The 21,508-nt window shown below is 38.3% G+C and overlaps 1 protein-coding gene across 1 annotated transcript in view; it reads right to left on the bottom strand.

Annotated features, from left to right (window-relative positions):
- SPOCK3 (SPARC (osteonectin), cwcv and kazal like domains proteoglycan 3) overlaps window positions 1-21,211 on the bottom strand; it is a 220,730-nt gene extending 199,519 nt beyond the window's left edge. The window contains exons 1-2 of the mRNA XM_087736142.1: window positions 21,113-21,211; window positions 20,709-20,885 (exon numbers count right to left, since the gene is read on the bottom strand). Coding sequence (XP_087592268.1) covers window positions 20,709-20,885 — 177 coding nt within the window. The 5' untranslated portion in view covers window positions 21,113-21,211. The remainder of the gene's footprint in view (window positions 1-20,708; window positions 20,886-21,112) is intronic.
- Window positions 21,212-21,508: the final 297 nt, after the last annotated feature.

Here is a 21,508-nt window from a genome sequence, read left to right as displayed (position 1 = left end):
ACACTAATGTTCATATACATGTATCAGTTGCTGATAGAAATTTTGTAATCAGGACTCGTTTCCACAGATTATTGGTGACTTCAGGAAAATATTACCTGAATCAGTATCTTACATCGTTGAGTTTTATCTTGAAGAGTGATATATTTCCATCACTGATTGAAAAAGTTCTCAGTAGAAATTAAAACCCACAGGAGTGACTGATGCCCTGGTGACAAATACTTTCCTGAACAAATAACAAAGAACTGTAGTAAGATCTTCCATTTTCTTTTGGGAAAAAAAGTAATTCCAAGCTTCTCTCTATGCTTGCTGAAATTGAGATGGCAAGGATGGCATACTCTCCATTTGTCACAAACTAATTTAAGTCTTCCTAACTTTCCCAACTTAAATGAAAAACTTATATATGAGACCAAAGGTTTAATTATACACATGACAAATTTAACAAGTCTGTATTTTTGCAAGAGTCCTTTTAAAGTAAAATTGTAACAAGTTATAATGGAAATTTTACCTGCAAAAGAAAAAAAAAAAAAAAACAACACATTTTAATTTTCCTACAAACTTAATCTATGCCACACCATATATGGCAAGGCATTCAATAAAAAGAACTTAGAACATACTTTCCTCAAGCTTAGATCCGTAATTAGAATTAAAAAAAAAAGTAAAATGAACATCTGGTCTCATCTGTTTTTTCTTCTCGCCGTCTAAAAAGAGAGGAATATTAATGTCTCAATCCCATAGTTAATAGTCAAATGACTTCTATGCTGAAAAAAATCCACCATGTGCATATATACACACTCAAAAAAAACCTGTTCCTGCTGCATAGCCATATATTTGCCCTGTTGTTTTGCTCCTAAATAGATCTAAAATACATAATACTGACTTTAAAAATCCAGTTATGAATAAATTACCATACTGTTGCTAAAACTTTTGCATCAGTGAGAATATCCTTCTAGTGCTTATGTTGCATATTTATCAACATTTTATTTTGCTGTTTCCCCTAAAGAACCTCTTAGCTTCCTTTGTTGCATGAGTTATCTAACAGGGAAAGCAATCACAAGACACAGCAACATGAAAAATGTGGAATTAGAGCAATAAACACAAATGGGAAAGCTGTGTGAAAATGCAAAGCACATGAAATTACTCCTTAAAAACAAAAAGCAAATATTAAGCATACTTTGTCCCTTTAATTAGACTATGTATGCTAAAGACAAAGAATTATTCACCAAACAACCAAATCCATTAATATTAACTTAATAACCAGAAAATTTGATTATATGCAGCAGGTTGTTTCTTTTTGGTTTTTTTTTTTTTATTTGTTGTTGTTGTTTAGGTGTTTTTTTTAAATACAAGTGTCAGAACTACATCTACCTCTACATATAGTCAACCACCAAAATCCATCAATAATGCCTATTGTGAAACCACACTGTACTATCATGTTGTATGCTTTCGTACTAAACCAGCGATACGGGGGCAGCGAGGGAAGAATACATACCGACAGAAACAACCAAGAAATGCATAGACTACAAATAAATTTTAGCATTGCTAAACAACTAAGAATTGGGAGTGCATAATACTACTGGATTGTAAATAGCAATATCTCACAAACCTAGTTTTCATTCAAGAGTTTTCATCATGTATTTCACAATATTTTTTCAACAGTCTTATAGCATGCATCATTTTCATTTCTAGGTCAGAGTTTTACCTTGACTTCACCACAACCCATAAGAACCTTTCACATATAAACAGTACATCTGGTGATCTTTTTTCCACATGGTGTTGTGTAACACTTAATGCTACAAGTCTTTGAGCATGCAACTTTCCATACCAAGTTTCTCAAATGTATGTCACTGTTTCCTATGAAAAAAGTCTTAATGAAGACAAATTGACTGTTTACAGTTTCAAACATTTCAGTGCAAATCATCAGATCTGATGAAAATAATTAATTTCACACAAAAAAAGTCCAAATTGCTTTTTTCTTAATAATAAAAAACCCAATACAGAAATCCCACTGGATAAGGTTATTTTCCATACAAAAAACAACTGCTTTCTACATGTGTTCAATTTAAAGTTACTTTCATCTTCTGCTGAATTCATCAATAGTCCTAAGGAAACTGAAAAAATTTTTTATCAATACAAAACCGTCCCAGGGAAGTAAAAAAACCATAGAAATTAGTTCAGAACAGTGTCGTCAGAGCAGCAGCTCTAGCTGTAATGAAAGCACAAAAACTATGGGATTTGGTTACTAAAGGAAACCTGGCCCATAGTTCATGATATTCATATTACACCTGATATAATTAAGTGCTCCCCTAGGATATAAAAAATTGAGGTCACGCCCTTGACTTCTGCTGTACTTGATTAGTTATTGCTTATTCTTCAGTAAGTTATTGTGAAAGATCTACAATGAAAGGGCATTTACAGAAGAACAAGTAGGTTTACAAATAAGGCAAGTTTCTAAAATCCATGTCCTACAAGCAAGGGTGCAAAATAAACGAACTGACAATTTGTGTATTACAGAAATGTTTAACTTTAAAAGAGGTAAGTCATGGGCAGGGGTGGGTAGGGTGTGTCCAGACATAAAGGAAATATCATAGAATTTTCAGGCACAGAAAAGTACACTTAAAAGATGAGGTACATAGCTGAAGTTGCAGAAACTAAGTGACATCTTAAATTTGAACACAATCTTCCTTTCAGCTGTTAAACAAAAATTTCAAAGCTGTCCCAAATAAAATAAAATAAACTATGTAAACTACTGAAAAGACTTTGGGTTTCTTGATGTATTTTCCTCTTGAATAAAGTTTAAAATATTGAAAAGAATAGTGGTTATTCAGGATAGTTATACCTGCAAATAACTTCCTGGAAATTAATCTGCAGGTTTCTACATACCTGATCTGATATTAACTGGCACTAGTATTATTTGCTCCCGTACCACAGATCCCTCCACAAATTCTGTGTTTTGGACACTTACATCGCATAATAATGAGAAACTTAATTTAAAAAGAAGTTTGCAAGTTTCATTGGTCCACAAAAGCAGCGATATTAACATTTTCTAAAAAAAAAAAAAAACCCACACAAAAAAAGCCAAAAAATTTCAGTCACTACATTTCAAGTAGTTTGACAGTTTACAGTATTTCCTTTTTTTGTGTGTCTAAAACGTAAACTACACTGTCAGAGAAACTGGTGCTACAATTAATCTTTCCAAAGTAGTAGAGTTTTACTTTCTGAAGTGTCAAAGTAATCTTGTCTCAAGATTGTTTTACACAGCAAAAAAATACTACACACACACACCCCCCACGAAGCAGTGCAGAAAAACATTAAGTCACTGCAGAATCACAATCAAAACTTAATTCCAAATATTGGTGTTGGTTCCATTAAATTTAACACCTAATTTCCCATGCAACTAACATTTATGGATAAAAATTGTTGTTTTTCAATAGAGAAACATCTGTTAAAAGTCAAAAGAAGAAATGAAAACATTTCTTTTAAATGCTAGTAAAAAGAAACTGATCTCAGAAAAGTGGATTCAAAAATCATGTAGATTACATCATAATAGTAGCATAATTGGACAGGTAGAACAATACATCCATCTTTTCTCCCACCAAAATATAATGGTGCAGCTTGTTGGACCACCTCAGCATTAATGCCTGCAACTTTTGTTTTCTTTCTGCTCTAAAATTGACAGAGACTGACATTTGTGGTTTGCTATTTAAGCAGCTTATCAAACACAAAATATGAATAAACCAACCAAATTCCTCAATTTTTTAATATTTCAAGGAATGTAAGGCATAGAATGTTTCACTCTCCACATTATTTCTTTCTGAACATAATTTATTAAGGCATTACAGAGAGGCCTACTAATCATTAGCCAAAGCAAGGGGCACACTTTTAATCTAAATTTTAAAAAAATGGTATTTTAGTCAACATAGAAAAATAAAGTTTCTAAACTTTACATACCTTACTTTAAATGGCAGTGGCACCAAACCCCATTTTTGGTAGTTAGTAAAATACATAATAAAAGAACCTTTGGCTGTAAGAAGAAAATACTTTCTAAACTCAGGGAAAAACAACAAAAATTTAAAATTACCAACAGGAAAATTAAGTTTCATCCCTGGCAGCCTATGCAATATCATCTTCATTCCTGCTTCCAATTTCATGTTTTACAATCGAGGTCTTACAGAAAGTGTTTAGAAAAGGCACAAAGCCTTGTACTACCAACACTGTACCATGTCTTTCTCCAGGAACATATACGATTCACAGAAATTCTCATACAAGTTTTCCACTTGAAGAAAGCATCCATAACTTTTTTTCCATGAAATGCCATTTATTTTAAACTAAGTTCATTTTATTAAAAAGCTCTATGGGAAAAATATTTAATGAGAAACAAATTTCAAGCCCACCAATAACAGCATTATCTATACCAAAAGAAAACAAACTCAACAATCGCATCTAAAAAAAAAAAAACCCTATTGGAGTGAACAGCAGAAAAAGAAACTGGCCAGATCGGAATGATCTTAACACAAACTAAGAGTCTCACTTAACTGAAACATAGCAAGTGATTTCAAAGGAAGACTACTCATAAGGCTTACATTAACCATAGACCTAAACTCTTTGCTAGATAGAGCACAGAGCACTCAGGACATGAGAAATTCAAATTCACCATGTGGAAATATCTACAATCCCAGTAACGAGTAACTAAGCATGACTACAGGGTCAGTTTGGTTCATCTTAGAAACTCAGTGTCAGGACTCCTCTAAGATTGATGTCAATCATATTGATTAATGGCACTGGGCTAAAATGAATCTTTATGTTTAAATGCTGTATTAACAGATCAGTCTACTAGACCATGTCATCCTTCATAGTTAAGGATGCAATAAACCTGTGTGTTCAAACATTAATGATCGTTGTGAAAACTAAGACTTGGCACTCAGTCTTATTTTCATCACATTAGTAAGAGATTTTAAGGAAATAAGCAACTTATTTTTCTAGCATAGTAAAAGACGGACTTCTAGAAATAAACTAAGAATTGATACAGATAAAAGAATCAGATAAATTCCACTTCTCCAAATAAGCACATATGGTAGGTTGTCTAGCTAAGGTAACTTGACATTAGTAAGAACTCTGGGTATCCACATGCCTTTGGATAAATATAGTCTCACAACAAGAAATCATGAAACAATATTCTTTTCATGTGATCATAAAATCATGATTTTTTTTTCTTTAAGAACCCTCTAAATTATTGTTAATTATTTCTCCCTAGAGCACTGATTTAATTGCTGTGTGTAAGAAACAAAACAGAGAGGAAACAATATAAATTGAATATGGACATTAAACTAGAAGAGAAACAGTAAATCAAAGGACAACATGGAATAATTCTTTCATATGCGTGTTACCTATTTTTAACTTTAAAGCAAAGTTTATTGGGGTGGGGTAATACTATTTTATATTTGACAAATAAAACGCTTAGAGTATTCTGCTGTTCCATAAGACTTCATATATTTTCTCAAACTTTTCTTAGAAAGCTAATACATAGTGTTTGAAAAAGATTTGGGGATTCTCCCGTCCTAGAAATCTACTTGGCAGCAGAGATACCAGCCAGTCATTACAACTACCTGTTCCTAACAGCTCAAGCCAAAAATCGCTCAGAGCAGCAAGGCACAGCTAAATTACAGTATCAGGTCCTTAACTAATTTTATGCCATTGGAGTGAAGCCCTTACCCTCCTCTTAATCGCATATAACTGGATCATTTCTTAAATCCTTTTCCCAGTGAACAACCTACACTGTCTTCAGGTCGTTTTCCCTGCCAAATTGCCTTGGTTTGTAATAGAAATTAGGCACATCGTAACTCCTAAATGAAAAACACAAAATTACAACAGTAACTGTATTTTGAAAAGCAGAAAGTGTTATCTAGGAGTCACAGTCAAATTCCACAGAATACACGCACAAATAAAACAGATTTTTGTTATAGATACTTAACTTCAGCAAGCACACCATTCACTCAAATCCTTCTTTAAGAAACTTAAACTTGCAGGAGGCAAGAAGGGAGACAGATTCATACAGTCTACTGTCAGAAAGGACAAAAATATTCCAACTCTGAACTCTCACTCAAAGTTTAAATCTCTAACAGAATGATAAAAAATTCTTCCAAATTCATGGTGTAAGCGATGAAAAGATCTGGAATTCCAGTGTGAATTGATACCCAAGTTTTGTCACATTAGATAAGAAGTTCTATTTCTGATACAATGCAACTATACTGAGCAACTTTCTACTAATCTATGTTCAAAGAGGGCAGGAAGTTACACGTTTATTAACACTACCCCCCAAAGTGTTCAACAGTTGGTGCTGTTGACCTTCAGAGTTTATAGTCTCATGCATTTAACTGATTAAAACAGAAGAGATCTTGAATATCTAGATCCAGGTTGAAAGAAAAAGGGTTCTTTCTTCACCCCTGATTTTCCAGTTCCTTTATATCAGATACATAAAAATAATTTCAACCGGTGTAAAGAAGCCTTAAAATCACTGGTTCTTGTCTGGAGTCTCTGAGCAGGGACATTGCCACTGAAACGTTTATGGGAATGACCAGGGACTTGAACCTGCTGCAAAGGCTGGATAGACAGGGACATTTAATCAGCATGACCAGTATCAAAGAAATCTCTGTACAAAGAACGTACATGCTGCAAATCCGTATAGTTAACCATAATGGCAATACAATTTTGGTTTTCATTTCATTGTCCCCTTGTTTCTAATTTTCTGATGAACTTCATAAAAATAAAGTGATATAAAATGTTTTGGGTTTAGAGAAAATATTTAAACATACACAACACAATCTCTGTGTTGCCTAGGCAGAGAAGTAATGAATAGTTTAATAGATTTCTGAACAAAGACGAGGAAGAATACAAATGGCAGAAACATCAAATGACCCAGTAACCTTGTAAGAAAATAAAGCTGAGACAGGTGTAACAGAACTTCAGAACTCATAAGACAAGTGAAGCAGGATATACCACAATAAGAACAGAGAATAAACTACAGACTTCAAAAAAGTTAGCTTGAATTATACTATGGTATATCTTACTTAAACTAGATTTTGATTTGCTCTAGATCCTTGGGTTTTTGGTACATTGCAGTTTGCTCATGTGATATTTCTGACACAAAAAGAAACATCATATACTTGTCAAATCAAGGTAAAGCACTGTCTACAGATTTGCACCTTACTTTGGACATCTAAGAACTGCTAATACTAGATGATCAATCTAGTCCAGCATCAGATGACAGGGGGATAAAAAAAACTAAAATAAAATCCAGTTTCAGATAAAAGAAAAATATACTAGGTAAATCTATCCCAGTGCTTAGCTTTACCATAAACTCGTATAATTTCCCACAGAATTAAGCCACGCAGCAGATGCTTTAATACAGCTCATAAAATAGGTTACTCAGCTTTAGTTTTTAATAGTATTATTATCTACATAAATGGCTTTTCTCATACAGGATGAAAATCTTGCCTCAGTAATATTGCCCTGCTATGCACTGCACAGCTTTTTTTATGCTTGTCTGATTTTCTTTTTCTCTACTTAATAATTGCCACCCTCCCATTTAATTGAATCTCTGCGCTGTTTTGCACAGTGCAACATGGGATTCAGCTAGAGGGGAAAGCAGCGTGCATCATACAATATGTAGTTCATTGTAGAAGCTTGGCATGTAAGGCAGCACAGAGGCACCTACCTACAACTCCATGAAGCAATGCAGCAAATGAATTGGACACAGACTATAAATACACAAACAGAAACTCTCTCAGATGAATTAGCCAAAATGAAATATTTTGATTCAGGTCAGTGAAACTGAAAGATTGTTTTATACCCTCACCTCACAAATCGGGGGGGGGGGGGGGGTAGTGTACAGAATAAAAAACAAGTAACAACTTATTCAGGAAAATAATTCATTTTAAAAGAGAAATAAAATCCCCAATCAAATCCAGTAGCCTAAGAAAATAAAGAAACAACGTTTTCATTGTGCTTCAAGAAGTAGCAACGAATTAAGAATTCCCTTATACATAATAAAGCAAAAAGAAAAAAAAAAAAAAGAAGGAAAAAACCCCACAAAACAATCTTCATATGTATTCTACTTCAGACCACTAGATAGGATTTTCTAATGAAAAGAAGTTATTTCAGGGATGAATTAGTTTGTTCTCCAGTTCAAGTTTGCTTTCTTTCCATTTTTCAAAGATGCAAAATACATTCAGAGGTCTGTTTTGTAGACTTAAAGTTCAAATAATGATTTTAAATAAGTAGACTGGCATAATTAAAGATTTAGTCCACCTCTCACAAACATCAGTGAACATATTCTCAGTGACCTCAACCAGACAAGGAAAGATTCCACACAAACTGGATTGAGATCCAGTCTAATACAACATTATCCCAGTGAAATCCACAATGAAGATTTGATAAAGGCAAAAAAAAAAAAAACCACACAGAACTTCAACAGAAGTGCTTCACTTCCTGCAAAACTCCTTAAAAATACATTACTTGAAAAAATTCCTGTAACAATTCAGGCATTACAGAGCTAGTTGACTACACAACAATGAGGTTTTTCAAATTTTATGATAGTAATTAATTCAGCATTATGAAGATTTTTTTTCTTTTCTTTTTTCCTTCCTTTTCCTTCAATCAAGCACTTCTCTTGATAAATGCCAAGCATAAAACAGCAAATCACAATGTCTTTTGTTTCATCCCTATGCTTGATTACTCTTGGCAGATTTTTTGGTCTAATGAGCAAGCTGTTTGGCTAAAGCTAACTAAGTTAAGCAACTGAAAAATTTAGTTGTCAAATCTGAAAATACATCTACTTGATTTTCAAGCTTAATTTTGTTTTGATGCAGTATAAGTAAATGAGGAACACTGATATATTTTAAATCAGTTTTATAAACAATGTGGATAATTTTACAGCTATAGAAATTTTAGCTTCAACTAGTACATTTATTCAGTAAAAAATTTTCTCTCTGATAAAACCAAACAAGAGTAGGACCTGTGTATGTGGGAATTAAGCATGTGCAAATTACTAACCTTTATCTGCATTAGAATAAAGATTAAAAAGCAGAACTATCTGTGGGGGGGAAAAAAAGTATTATACAGATACTAAGATGAACTTTTTTTATTATTATTGTTGTTTGACAGTAACTTGCAGCATTTGAAGAAAAAAGTTTCCTAACATTCATGCTGTTGAATAGTCCAATTACACCCAAACTGGGCTGGAAAGTCGCATTACAACATTTTGTAAAAAAATTCTAGATTCCCTTACTTTCAAACTAAAGGAATATCAGTTTGATAAGAAAGATTCTTTTAAAATGTAAACTATCTAAAATACTATTACATTTTACAACCAGAGAAGCACTGTTAGATTCTAACTTCAGTTTTGCTTCACAGAATAATTTCACAATTTTTACTGAAATATTTTTGATACCTTCTCCTACCTTTCTTGGGGAAACTGGAGTTCAACACAAACTTTTTTTTTTTTTAAATCTCTAGACATTTGTAGTCATACTCGTCTTGTTCTTATGTCATACTTAAAGGCATGTAAAAAATTAGGTATTTCCTCCAGTCAATGAACTGAAACTATTGTAGACAACTGCCTCGCATATTTGAGAGATAAATTCAGAATTAAAATTTTTTTCTGCACACCACAAGCATTGTTAAATCCATGTCACTCAGTATATATCCAAAAATTATCTGCAATCAATGTGACATCAAACTCTGATGGTAAGATAAGATCTGCAGACATAATGAGGTTGGACCAATGAAATACTTCCAATATTGTGAGGTATTTTGCTCCCCAGCATGAGGGATGGACACAGAAAAAACTTTTTAAATTGTTATTGACCTGAGATACCAGTTAGCCTGTGCATGTGTGTGTGCATGCACTCTCACATGCATGTGGCACACATTCATATTTATTATAAAAAACACAAGAGCTCAACTTTTCAATGTGCTGAACATCAAATACTTCGTAACATTAGTACTTTAAAACCTTCTGAGGAAAAAATGTTACTCGTCTTCAACTTACAGAAGCTATGCTACAATCCAAATGTAGAAAACTTGGAGGGAAAAAGAGAGTTTCATATGCCCTAAGAAACTATCATTTTTATGCAGGAAAGGAAAAAAAAAAAAAAAAAAAAGAGGAACTGTAAACATTCAGCATATGTAAAAAGTAAGCAAAGACAGAAATGTCCGGTAGCTTTTGTCCAAACCAGTCACAGAGGTCCCTGATGATTAAGGCTGTGTAGAATCCAGTTTATAAATACACATTCAGTCCTAGTGAAGAACACTGAAATGTTTTGCGGTTTTATACACCTGTATTAGTTTAATCTGCAGTACAAAACTACATAGTTAAGCATACTTCTGCATATCCCTCCTTCTCTATCTTTATGAGACTACACCTGCAGATCTCAGAGCAAAATCCCATGATTCATCATCATGTTACACTTACCTTCGTTAAGGTGTTACTTACAGTAACTCCAATGAAGTTTCAGCCATACATCCCTGCATTCTTTGAAAGGATATTTTCTTTCGAGGAGCCCATGAATATCATATTACAGGTAAAACCAAATGCCTGTTTTCCTAACATAACTGAGTCTTTTTCTTACTAGTATAAAGAAATTCTGTCCGTTCATGCCCCAAGTACCATAGTTCACCAAAACAGGACCTTGTAACTGCCTACCAAGAATTTCTGAGTAACGTTAGATACACTCAACTTTAAAATAAAATAAGCACATGGATGAAAAATTAAACAGCTTAACAGTTTAGGAGGGAAATGCTAGATTTATTAAGATTTAGAGAAATAGATATGCACTTAGTGTGCTATAATCCAGTTCACGTAAGAAGTATTGCACACTATTTGCAGTATGGTGAGCAATCCAATAGCCCTTTGCTGGCTTTGGAATGTATGAACCTACTGAGCTCTTCATGTTCGTGCTTTTCATTCTCAGGTGTTAGAAACAAGACTGCCTACCTAATCCTTAGTATATTTAAACACTTACACTCCAGATTAAGACAATGAATATACATCTCGGTGAATATCTTAATGGAAATTCAGAAACCATTTCTCCAACTTCCTTCGGATTTGAATTAGCTTGTATTCAAACATCATTTGTGATTTTTCACATAAAAGTAACTGGCCACAGTTACTGACAATACACACAAGAAAATGCTGTGAAGGTGGCTGAATAGAATTCCTTTTAAACGGCAAATTAGTATAAGAAAGATTAATCAAGAACCAGTCATAGTCATTGTCATATTTGGGCCAAAGAAGGAAACACTCCCAGATCAGATTACTATTAACTTAAATGGTATTCTTCCTTATTCTGCTGCAAAACAGCCTAAGTTTGCTGCCTAGATCATTGGGGAATATTGCAGCTAATTAATTCCCTCACATTGCAGGCCTTAGAGATCAAATCTTTATCTTAATCTGTGCCAGTAGCACCCAGTACAGCCTCCTGAAAACTAAAATGCTTTTGCCCAACTAGAATTTTTGGGTTCAATACAATCTGTCAGGATAAAAGTTAATGAGCCACTATATACAGGCAAGCATATTATCAAATCCAATGGTCTATTTTGGCCCTAAACTGTATGAATACAAAGAGTTCCCAGAGTTTAACATGGGCTTCCTAGATCTGACCAAACTGGTTAACTTATTCTTCTGCAAAAGGCTGGAAGGGCACTTTATACAATGGATTCCTGGCATTGCTGCTTTACATACCAGCCAATTGATTCTGCTTGTAAGAATCATTGTTGGGGTTTTTCTGCTAAAGTGATGTTTCAGTCACCAACACAACCACCACCAAATCCTTAAAGATACATGCATCACACTAAATATATATGCCAGTGTCTTCATATTAATAACTTCCTCTATTTTAATAAATAGCTGTTAAAACACACGTCATTTTCCATACTCAGAAGCATATACTGAGGAGTAAGTTCTGTACTTCTCATTGCTATGCTACTCAGATTTAACAACTGGAATGAATTTCATCATTGATGCAAGCTCAAAAATGTCAAAGGAGTTTGTTTTCAGCTGTATGCAGGCCCCAGTGTAAGTCACTACATAAAATTACTTGATGACTTGCAGACTTCTTTAGAGAGATGCTGAACAAGCTGTGAACTGACAGTCTCCTTTGAGCCAATGATTACACATTACTTGAGAAAATAAAAAACTAGTTCATCAGAATTTTCAGCAGAAAAATGTCAAGCACTGGATAGACTTTAATAACAACACATTAAGATAATATTCTCTGGAAGTGGCAAAATACCAAGAAGTTTGGATGATTTACATCTTTTAAAGCCATTCTCTTATTGTGTTCTCTTAAAGCAGTCACTTGTGAAGATAGCAACAGCAGTGAAATCACATCCTCATTCTAACGTGAAAGCTTTGTCATGGGTTAGAATTTCATACTGGCTCCCCTTGCACCCTGTCCAACATTGCTACCTCACACTGTACCACCTTTCTTAGGTAAATCATTAATTCCTACAGTAATTTTCACTACTGTAATCTATCAGTGTGAAATGACGTGACATAGAATCATAGAATCGTCAAGGTTGGAAAAGACCCTTAAGATCATCGAGTCCAACCGTTAACCTAGCACTGCCAAGTCCATCTATACCACGTCTTCAAGCACCGTACCTATCTGTTCTTTAAATACCTCCAGGGATGGAGACTCAACCACTTCCCTGGGCAGCCTGGTCCAATGCTTGACCACCCTTTCAGTGAAGAAGTTTTTCCTAACATCTAACCTAAACCTCCCCTGGCGCAGCTTGAGGCCATTTCCTCTTGTCCTATCACTTGTTACTAGGGAGAAGAGACCAACCCCCACCTCACTACAACCTCCTTTCAGGTAGTTGTAGAGAGTGATAAGGTCTCCCCTCAGCCTCCTCTTCTCCAGGCTGAACAACCCCAGTACGCTCAGCCGCTCCTCACAAGACTTGTGCTCTAGACCCTGCACCAGCTTCCTTGCGCTTCTTTGGACACACTCCAGCACCTCAATGTCCCTCTTGTACTGAGGAGCCCAAAAGGGAACACAGCACTCGAGGTGTGGCCTCACCAGTGCTGAGTACAGGGGCACTGTCACCTCCCTAGTCCTGCTGGCCACACTATTCCTGATACAAGCCAGGATGCCATTGGCCCTCTTGGCCACCTGGGCACACTGCTGACTCATGTTCAGCCAGCTGTCGACCAGCACCCCCAGGCCCTTTTCCACCGGGCAGCTCTCCAGCCACTCCTCCCCCAGCCTGTAGCGTTGCACGGGGTTGTTGTGACCCAAGTGCAGGACCCGGCCCTGAGCCTTGTTGAACCTCATACAGGTGGCCTCAGCCCATCAATCCAGCCTGTCCAGATCCCTTTGTAGGGCCTTCCTACCCTCCAGCAGATCAACACTCCCACCCAACTTGGTGTCGTCTGCAAACTTATTGAGGGTGCACTCAATCCCCTCATCCACATCATTGATCAAGATATTAAACAGGACTGGCCCCAGTACTGAGCCCTGGGGAACACCACTTGTGACCGGCCACCAACTGGATTTCACTCCATTCACCACAACTCTCTGGGCCCAGCCATCCAGACAGTTTTTTACCCAGCAAAGAGTACGCCCGTCCGAGCCATGAGCAGCCAGTTTTTCAGGAGAATGCTGTGGGAAACAGTGTCAAAGGCTTCACTAAAGTCCAGGTAGACAACATCCACAGCCTTTCCCTCGTCCACTAAGCAGATCACCTTTTCATAGAAGGAGATCAGATTGGTCAAGCATGACCTGCCTTTCATAAACCCATGCTGACTGGGCCTGATCCCCTGGTTGTCCTCTATGTGCCACATGACAGCACTCAGGATGATCTGCTCCATAACCTTCCCTGGCACCGAGGTCAGACTTACAGGCCTGTAGTTCCCTGGATCCTCCTTCTGGCCCTTCTTGTAGGTGGGCATCACATTTGCTAACCTCCAGTCAACTGGGACCTACCTGGGGGCTATTACTAGCCACAAACTTATCTCTTTCAGAAATTAAAGAAATATGAAAATTACAAGAACTTAATACAGTGCAGTATGTTAGCATTTACTACCATTGCATCCATAATATTTGTTTCTAAGGCAAACAAGGCAGATTTTTAGCATTGAGCATAGTCCAAGTGAGACTTAACACCAGATGCAGAAAAAGAAGCTGTTCATCCATGATTACTAATATATTCAAATATGTCAGATTAAGAAAAATACACAATAGGAAAAACACCACTGCAAAATCAATGTCACAACTTTTAAAAAGGTCTGCATTAGAAAAATATCCACAAAGCAAAACTGAAGCTATTTTACTGACAAGTACTTTTCATGTACTGATAAGAAAAATATAGAAATCCCTTGGTTCAAATAAAAGCTTCCTTCTGCTTGAAAACTTAGGAGTTGCTCTAAAGCTAGGTGCCAAAAAAATAACCAACTGTTCAAAGATTCCCTTATTTCATTCAGCATATCTTGGGGGGTGGGGAATGACACGACAGGACATCACAGACACGACACACAACTATTTAAACTTAACTGTCTATTTAAAGGAAAGAGTTAAGCTTGAAAACTGGCCAAGACTTGCAAACATATTAAGCCAAACTATCATCTCTCCTTTCTGCAGCTAGTTACTTCAAATGCTTCAATGATTATGAAGTAACAGAGATGGAGGAGACAAAAAAAAAAATTGATGGTATTAGTCTAAAAACATAGATATTCTAGTTCTGCTCATATTTCATTGTTTTCTACATTCAGCTTCCCCTTATAATATATCTCTTGCTCCAGACATCTTTCGTTTCTGACTGTAAAACCAAGACAGCCTATGTGGCTTCTGTTACTGTTACCATGTATTAGTGTATTACAAAGCTATTTATACTACACTATAATAAGCACAGATGGCTAGAGTCAATCCCGATAAGATTTAATGGTAAGACAAGAGGAGACTGGGTATCCATATCCACTAAACAACCTACAGCAAATAAAATAAAGATTATTCTTCGGAGAAAGGAGATAAAGATAAGATGAAACAATGTTATCAGCTTTACTTTAGATTATGAGGGCAATCTAAGGAAAAGTACATTACAGTTTACTTAACTCCTAAACGCTAGCTATATAAAGAGCTTCCAAGTTAATGCCTTCCAAGAGACAGTTAAGAGTTCGATGTTAACAATAGTTTGAGATTAGGAGACTGCCTTTGCAGACAAAAAAATACCTGTCAGTAGAAACAAGCAGCAAAAACAGACCAGAGGAAAAGTAATCAGGTGAAAGAAAAAAGGAATGCATACTTGAGAACAAAATAAAAGCACATATAAAAATCAGAAGTCTTTTTCTACAATACAGAAGAAATTAAAATTTAAGATTTCCATTACTCCTTCCCATTGTAATGTGCCATGTTCGGTTTAGAAGTGCTGAACAATTCTTCTTAAATCTCCTTCATTAATTAAAATCAATGCAAATTCCTAACATTTACCTATATTTCACAGTTTAAAAAACAGTGGTCAAGTCTTACTTTATTAGTTTCATTTCAAAGGTAGGAATTATAGATGTAGGTACAGAATACTCATTCTTTGTCAGATCTCCCAGATTTCAAAATTTTTCCTCCTTCACCATATTAATAAAACTAGGATCATACAAAATAAGTCATGAAAAAAAGAAAAAGACTGATCCCACTTTAGAATAGCCAATAACAAGTTTCAAGTAACAAACTGGCATGTGGAAAACAGATTCAATGCCCTAACTGGAAAAGTAACTTTAACTTATTAGCAAGTTCTTGCTTTAACTTAGGCCTAGGACAACACAATGAAGAAGTTCATTTTTCCTGTTCTGCAATTCCATTTTTTCCTGATGTCATAATCATAACTTTCTATCAAAACATATGTATGTAATAAAAGAGCTGCCCTACCCACTGATAAGGAAGAGGTATGTTTTATTAACCCTGACCCATAAAACCAGCCTTTGGCTTTCTTAAGCAGTACAGAGATGCAGTTGTGTGGATGTACAGTTGTGCAGAGATGTTCTGCTCACAACAGTGAAGAAACACCAGGTGTATAGTTGGTGGGGAACTTAATTGGTGGGCAGGGGGGAGCATGGTGTGTGTTAGTTTTTGAGAAGCCTTAAACCTCCAAGCAGACAAAAGAATAACTAATGCTGGCATTGGTGTGGAGACATAGTATTTGATTCGTCTCCTTTCCAAACACAGACATTTAGATTTCACTAATGTTGAAAAAACACATTCTTTAAGTATCTTCAAAAGATCCATTTGGGAGGCCAACATGAGCTGCCCAAACTTGCCGAATGTTTTAGAAGGCAATATATTTGATGGTCAATGTGAGAACACTTCATAGTGAAGCAGAGTAAAAGGCAGTATTACTAGTGCAAACTTCCCCTTCATAGCTGACAGGTTTTAAGGTCTGTTACTTGAATTTTGTTCCACCTTCTTTACCTTTGATAACTATATTAATATGGTAGGATGATAGTAACACTGTGGCATGATGCAACTGATCACATTGATCAAACTGATCATATTTCATAACAATGCTATGGTGTAGTTGAATTCTGCGGAATTTATTTATATACAAGTATCTTTCACTTCCTGATGCATCTTAAATTTGCAAATACAGAAATTGCTTAAATTATGATCTCTTTGAGAAGAAAAAGTAAAAATCAATAACAAGCAAGTGACATCATAAATAACTCTCCTTAAGTGCCAAGTAAAATTTACCATATAAAATACATTTATTATACAGTCTCTTTTAATGAACACAAATGGACAGGACACTGTTTGCAAATATCAATGGCTAAAATGAGTTACTCTAAAGAATGCTGCTTCAGGGAATTCTACATAAATAAAAATTAAAGTTTCTAAAAGGCTTTCAGATAGTGATACAACAGACAATTACGGTTGTGTGAAATTTTGTCCAACTGGCTGTAAAGACCACATAAAAAGACAAAGTGATTATAAATGACAAAGCGATTATGCTTTGTTCTAGGATTAAAAATAATACCATTATTTGGAATCAAGTCATAAAGAGAATAAAGAATTATTCCTACTTTTTTTTATCCACAGATTTACAGCATTATGAGTAATGAAGGTTTGATACATAAGATTTAGGATGTTCTAAGTAGGAGAGCATAAATGTAATGCCATTACCCGATTACATTTTTTAAAAGGAATAATCTTCATCTTAGACAAACTGTGGTTTATATATACATTTTTATCAAACGTCTGGTGCAACCATCATAGACAAGACCATTAGCACAAAGCACTATAAATATAACAAAATATGAACACAGAAGATTCCCCTAACTTAGCATCTACTAAAGAACCTCAATTCCCAAGCATGAAATAAATAAAGGATATGTACACATGGGCTAGGACATCCCAGCATCGCAACACCATTGGCTGCTGAAGCAGCCTAACCAGGCAACTTGAAAAACCTTAATAAACACATCAACCCTGAGACTTATTTCAGTGACAGACATAAGAGCTGCAGCTACTCAGCAACTGGACTGCAGCAGCACTAAGATTAGGTTAAAAACTCTTCTTCCCCAGCTACTACAGGCAAAAAGTAAACATGTCCTTGTATATAACCCAAAATGTTTGACTCACACATACAGGTTGAGGGAGTTGATATTTGACATCTGAAGATTAGACTTCCCTCTCTCCATCTTTAAGATGGAAAGTCTCCTATTTACAAAAGATCCCATTATCAATTTTTGCACAAGACAAAGATGTAAGATAGCCTCTAATACGCACCTAGCTTGCCACTGTTGCACATTAAGGCACAGTTCTTGCCTAGACCTACTTCATTATTTTCAAGAGATTTGTCAGAATGGTCAAGATCTTTCAAGAGAATTGAAAAGTCAGTTACGGTTTTGCCTGTACAAAGCACTGAAAAGATCTTAGCTAGTATTTTTGTGTTAATAATAACGTTTACTGACAAATCTGACATTTTAGAGGATGTTAAGAGAGTTAAGTTTGGAGCTCTGGGTTTGTTTTTTTGCTGTTTGTTTGTTTGGGTTTTTTTGTTTTTTTGTTGTTTTTTGTGTTTTGTTTTGGGTTTGGTTTTGGTTTTGTTTTTTTTTTTTAATAAAAGATCACATCCTGGTTTATTAGGTTTTGTAAGGGCTCCCTTTCTGAATGACTATGTTCTTTCTCACTGTGATCTAGAACTATAAGAAATGGAGCCAATGAGCCAGAAGTCAGGGTCATTATCTTCCACATTAATCAGTCCTGTCAGTTAAGTCTTAAGTTAAGCCTTTAAATACTTCTTTTCACACCAGAATTCCATCTTACCCTTACATCTGTAGGGTATTTAAAGCCTGCAAAAAATATGCTACTTTCTGACCAGAGAATTAAATTACAAACACAGGCCTTGCATACCTTTATTTTGATTTTAACTCTGCAAGACAGTTACCCCTACATATGTTTAAAATGCAGCTGTGCTGCTCCTTACCAGGAGGCAACATTTGAATCACTAATTAAATTGCTAATCACAATTTCAAAACCAATAAATTACAGTCATACAAGTAAATTTACTAATTATATAGAACTGTAGGATGTTAATAAAACTTCTCCCCTATTGTTATATTCAAGGATGATAATTGATCAGTGTTTCTTACAAGATATTTTTCTAACGCATTCTTGTGCAGGTAGAAAAACTCAATTTTTTATTTTTTTACAGTTATATCTTATGAATTACTGAAAAACATCCATGCTTTAAAGGGAGAGCCTTGTGAAGTATTAGGACCATCCATAAATATTCCAGATGAAGTACCAATCAATGGGATATAGGCATTCTGCACAAGAAATAAAAGCATATTCCTCACTGAAGTACCAGCCTTATAAAACGCAAACAGTGTAAAAATAAATAAGACAGCGTATTTGTGAATTGCCTCAGAAGAATCAGTATGCAGTACTTCCTCAAAGCAGTCACTCTTAAAACCCTTGTGGACACCTACTTGTCACAGAATAAATTATCTGGCTAATATCCAATATTACAGTGTATGTCAGTGGGCACCCAGGAGACGGGCATTAGAGAGCACTTAGCTTCTTCAGCCTTGCAGGGTAGTCCTTACGTAAATGACTTTGCCCAATTATAAAACATAACTGATGTACTTATTTTAGAGTTTGCTAGCAGCAGCCTTTCATGCTAAAACATTTATATAGCACTGCGTATTTTTTTCCCCGAAATCACAGGTCCCAAAGCACAGTACACGGAACAGGTTTTTTTCACGAGTGTAAGTTTTTAAGATATTCAAAGCAAGCAAAAAATAGCTGGATACTAATTTGAGTGTTCTCAAACACTAAAATTATGCTGTTTAATAGAAATGATTGGGGAAATAACTTCTCCCACAACTCTTTAACAGTAGCTCTTCTTTCCTAGTTACTTAACATAAATAGCCAAGTTTACATCCCACATGCAACATATACATAAAGCTAGAAAACACATGCATCACAAGTACACTACAGCGCTCAGAAAAATAAGAGACTTCTCAGAGACATTTACTTCAGTTCATTATAGCAAACCACAGTCACCAACAAGCTGTAGCATGAGAAACCTGTTGACTCTGAAGTTGCAAACCAAATCACTGCTTTACACCAAATCAAAGAAATCCAGTAAGCAATACAGTAAAGCTAAATAGAAAATTGTTTTGCATGCTTGGAATTCAGATTTTTAAAAGCGGCATCAAAGAATGCAGGATACTGGAAGATCAAGAAAAATGTTTTTCATTGAAAGAAATGTGAAGGACTTTTGAAAATCGATTGGGTTTTACTCAACTCGCAACCATCAGAGAGCGAACTAAGTGCAAAAGTGAAGCACTCTGGAGGACGAGAGCCACCTTACAGTAGCAGGTTTCGTAACTGATGAGATTCGGGTCAGACTGGGTCTGGTGTTCACGTACTGCCTGCACGGCACTCCGGGCGCACCATTTATACAACTTACCGCCTTATTTAGCGGACCTCCCTGCCACCGTCCGCGCTCCAACACCTCCCACAAAGCCTCCTCGGGCTGTGCGCGCAGCCCCCTCTCCCCCAGCCCGCCCTCTCCGCACTTCTGACAGCGGCAAGGTGAGACCGGGCAGTCCCGCCCGGCGCACGCTCCCAGGTGGCCGGGGGCTCTTCCCCAGGCGGCGCTCCCACAGCGGCAACGGGGCGAGCCCCGTGCCCGCCCGCACCCACCCCCCACCCCGGGCCGGCTTCGCCCCCGCTTCGGCGGGGAGCGGCGCCCAACGGCCGCCGCGCGCGCCCCCACCGCAGCCCTTCCCGCAACCGCCGCTTCCACCGCCGCTCCCGCTGCGGGGTGGGGAGGAGGAAGGACAAACGCAACTCCCCCTCCACCGCCACCTCTTAACGGCTGGCGACCCGCAGGGCGGGAAGCGGCTCCCGCGGCCCGGCCGTTGGGCCCCGAAGGTGCGGGCTGGGCGCCCAGCACGGCTCGGGGCACACCGGGCGGTCCTCGCCGCTCAGCGGCGGCAGCGCACCGGGAACAGCCCGGTGGGACCTCCCTCCTCCTGCCGAGGCGCCGCCGGGAATTAAAATAAAAATTAAAATCTGGGGAGAAGGGGTAAAGTTGATGCTGCGCCCCAGCACCGGCTGCCCAAGGGACGCCCTCAGCCAACGGAACCAGACCGCCCGCCGGGGGAGCGGGCCGGGCGCGGCTGCCGGCAGGCAGGGTGGAAGGGTTGAACTTACGTCTCGGAATTTGTTCCACTGCCCGACCTCCTTGTCGTACTGGGAGATGGTCGTGAGCCATTGTTTATCGTCCAGAAAATTGCCGCTGTCCGGTCTGCCCCCGGCCGCCGCCGCCGCCAGCGCCGGGCTGCACCAGGTCGCTGCACACACGCAGACGAAGGCTGCTACCTTGAGCATCTGGGCGAGAGGAGACAGGAGGAGGGGGGTTACCCACACCAGAGCCGAACCCCAGCCGGGGGCAGCCAGTGGGGGACCGGGACAACCGCCCGCAGCGGGCCGCCTCGCCCACCCGAAAGGGGCAAGGGGTGCGGAAGGGGCAGCGGGAAAGGGAGCCCAACGCGGAGCGCTCGGAAAAAAAGCGGGGGCAGAGGCGCGGGGGAAGGGGAGGCTGCCCAGCCCGTCACCTTGCTGCGCGCCCCGCAACCGCGCTCCTCGCCGCGGCCGGAAAGGCGGCCCGCTCCCTCCCCGCACGCGCCGCCGTCTGCAGCCGTCCGCCCCGCGCCGCGCGCTCCGCCCGCCCCTCGCCTCGCCCCGCCCCTCGCCTCGCCCCGCCCCGCCCCCAGGCCTCTCCGCGCCCCGCCCCCGGGCCCCTCCGCGCGCGCCGCCAGCAGCGGCGCCGCAGCGCCGGGGCTAAGGGCCTGCGGGAGGCGGCGGGAGGGGCTCTCTGCTGCCCAGCTGCCTGTGCCGAGGTGAGCATCACTGGGCAGCCTCGGCCTCGGCGCTCCTGCCTCCTCCGTGGCCCGCCCGCCGCCGGGAACGCCGGCGGGACCCGCCGGTCGCACGGGCCACCTTCGTCGCCC

Source organism: Nipponia nippon, unplaced genomic scaffold, assembly GCF_047370975.1.
Source record: "Nipponia nippon isolate SJK-2023a ecotype South Korea unplaced genomic scaffold, ASM4737097v1 scaffold_6, whole genome shotgun sequence".
Classification (NCBI taxonomy): domain Eukaryota; kingdom Metazoa; phylum Chordata; class Aves; order Pelecaniformes; family Threskiornithidae; genus Nipponia; species Nipponia nippon.
Note: the sequence above shows the minus strand (reverse complement) of the source record. Positions and strands in the feature narration are given on the sequence as shown.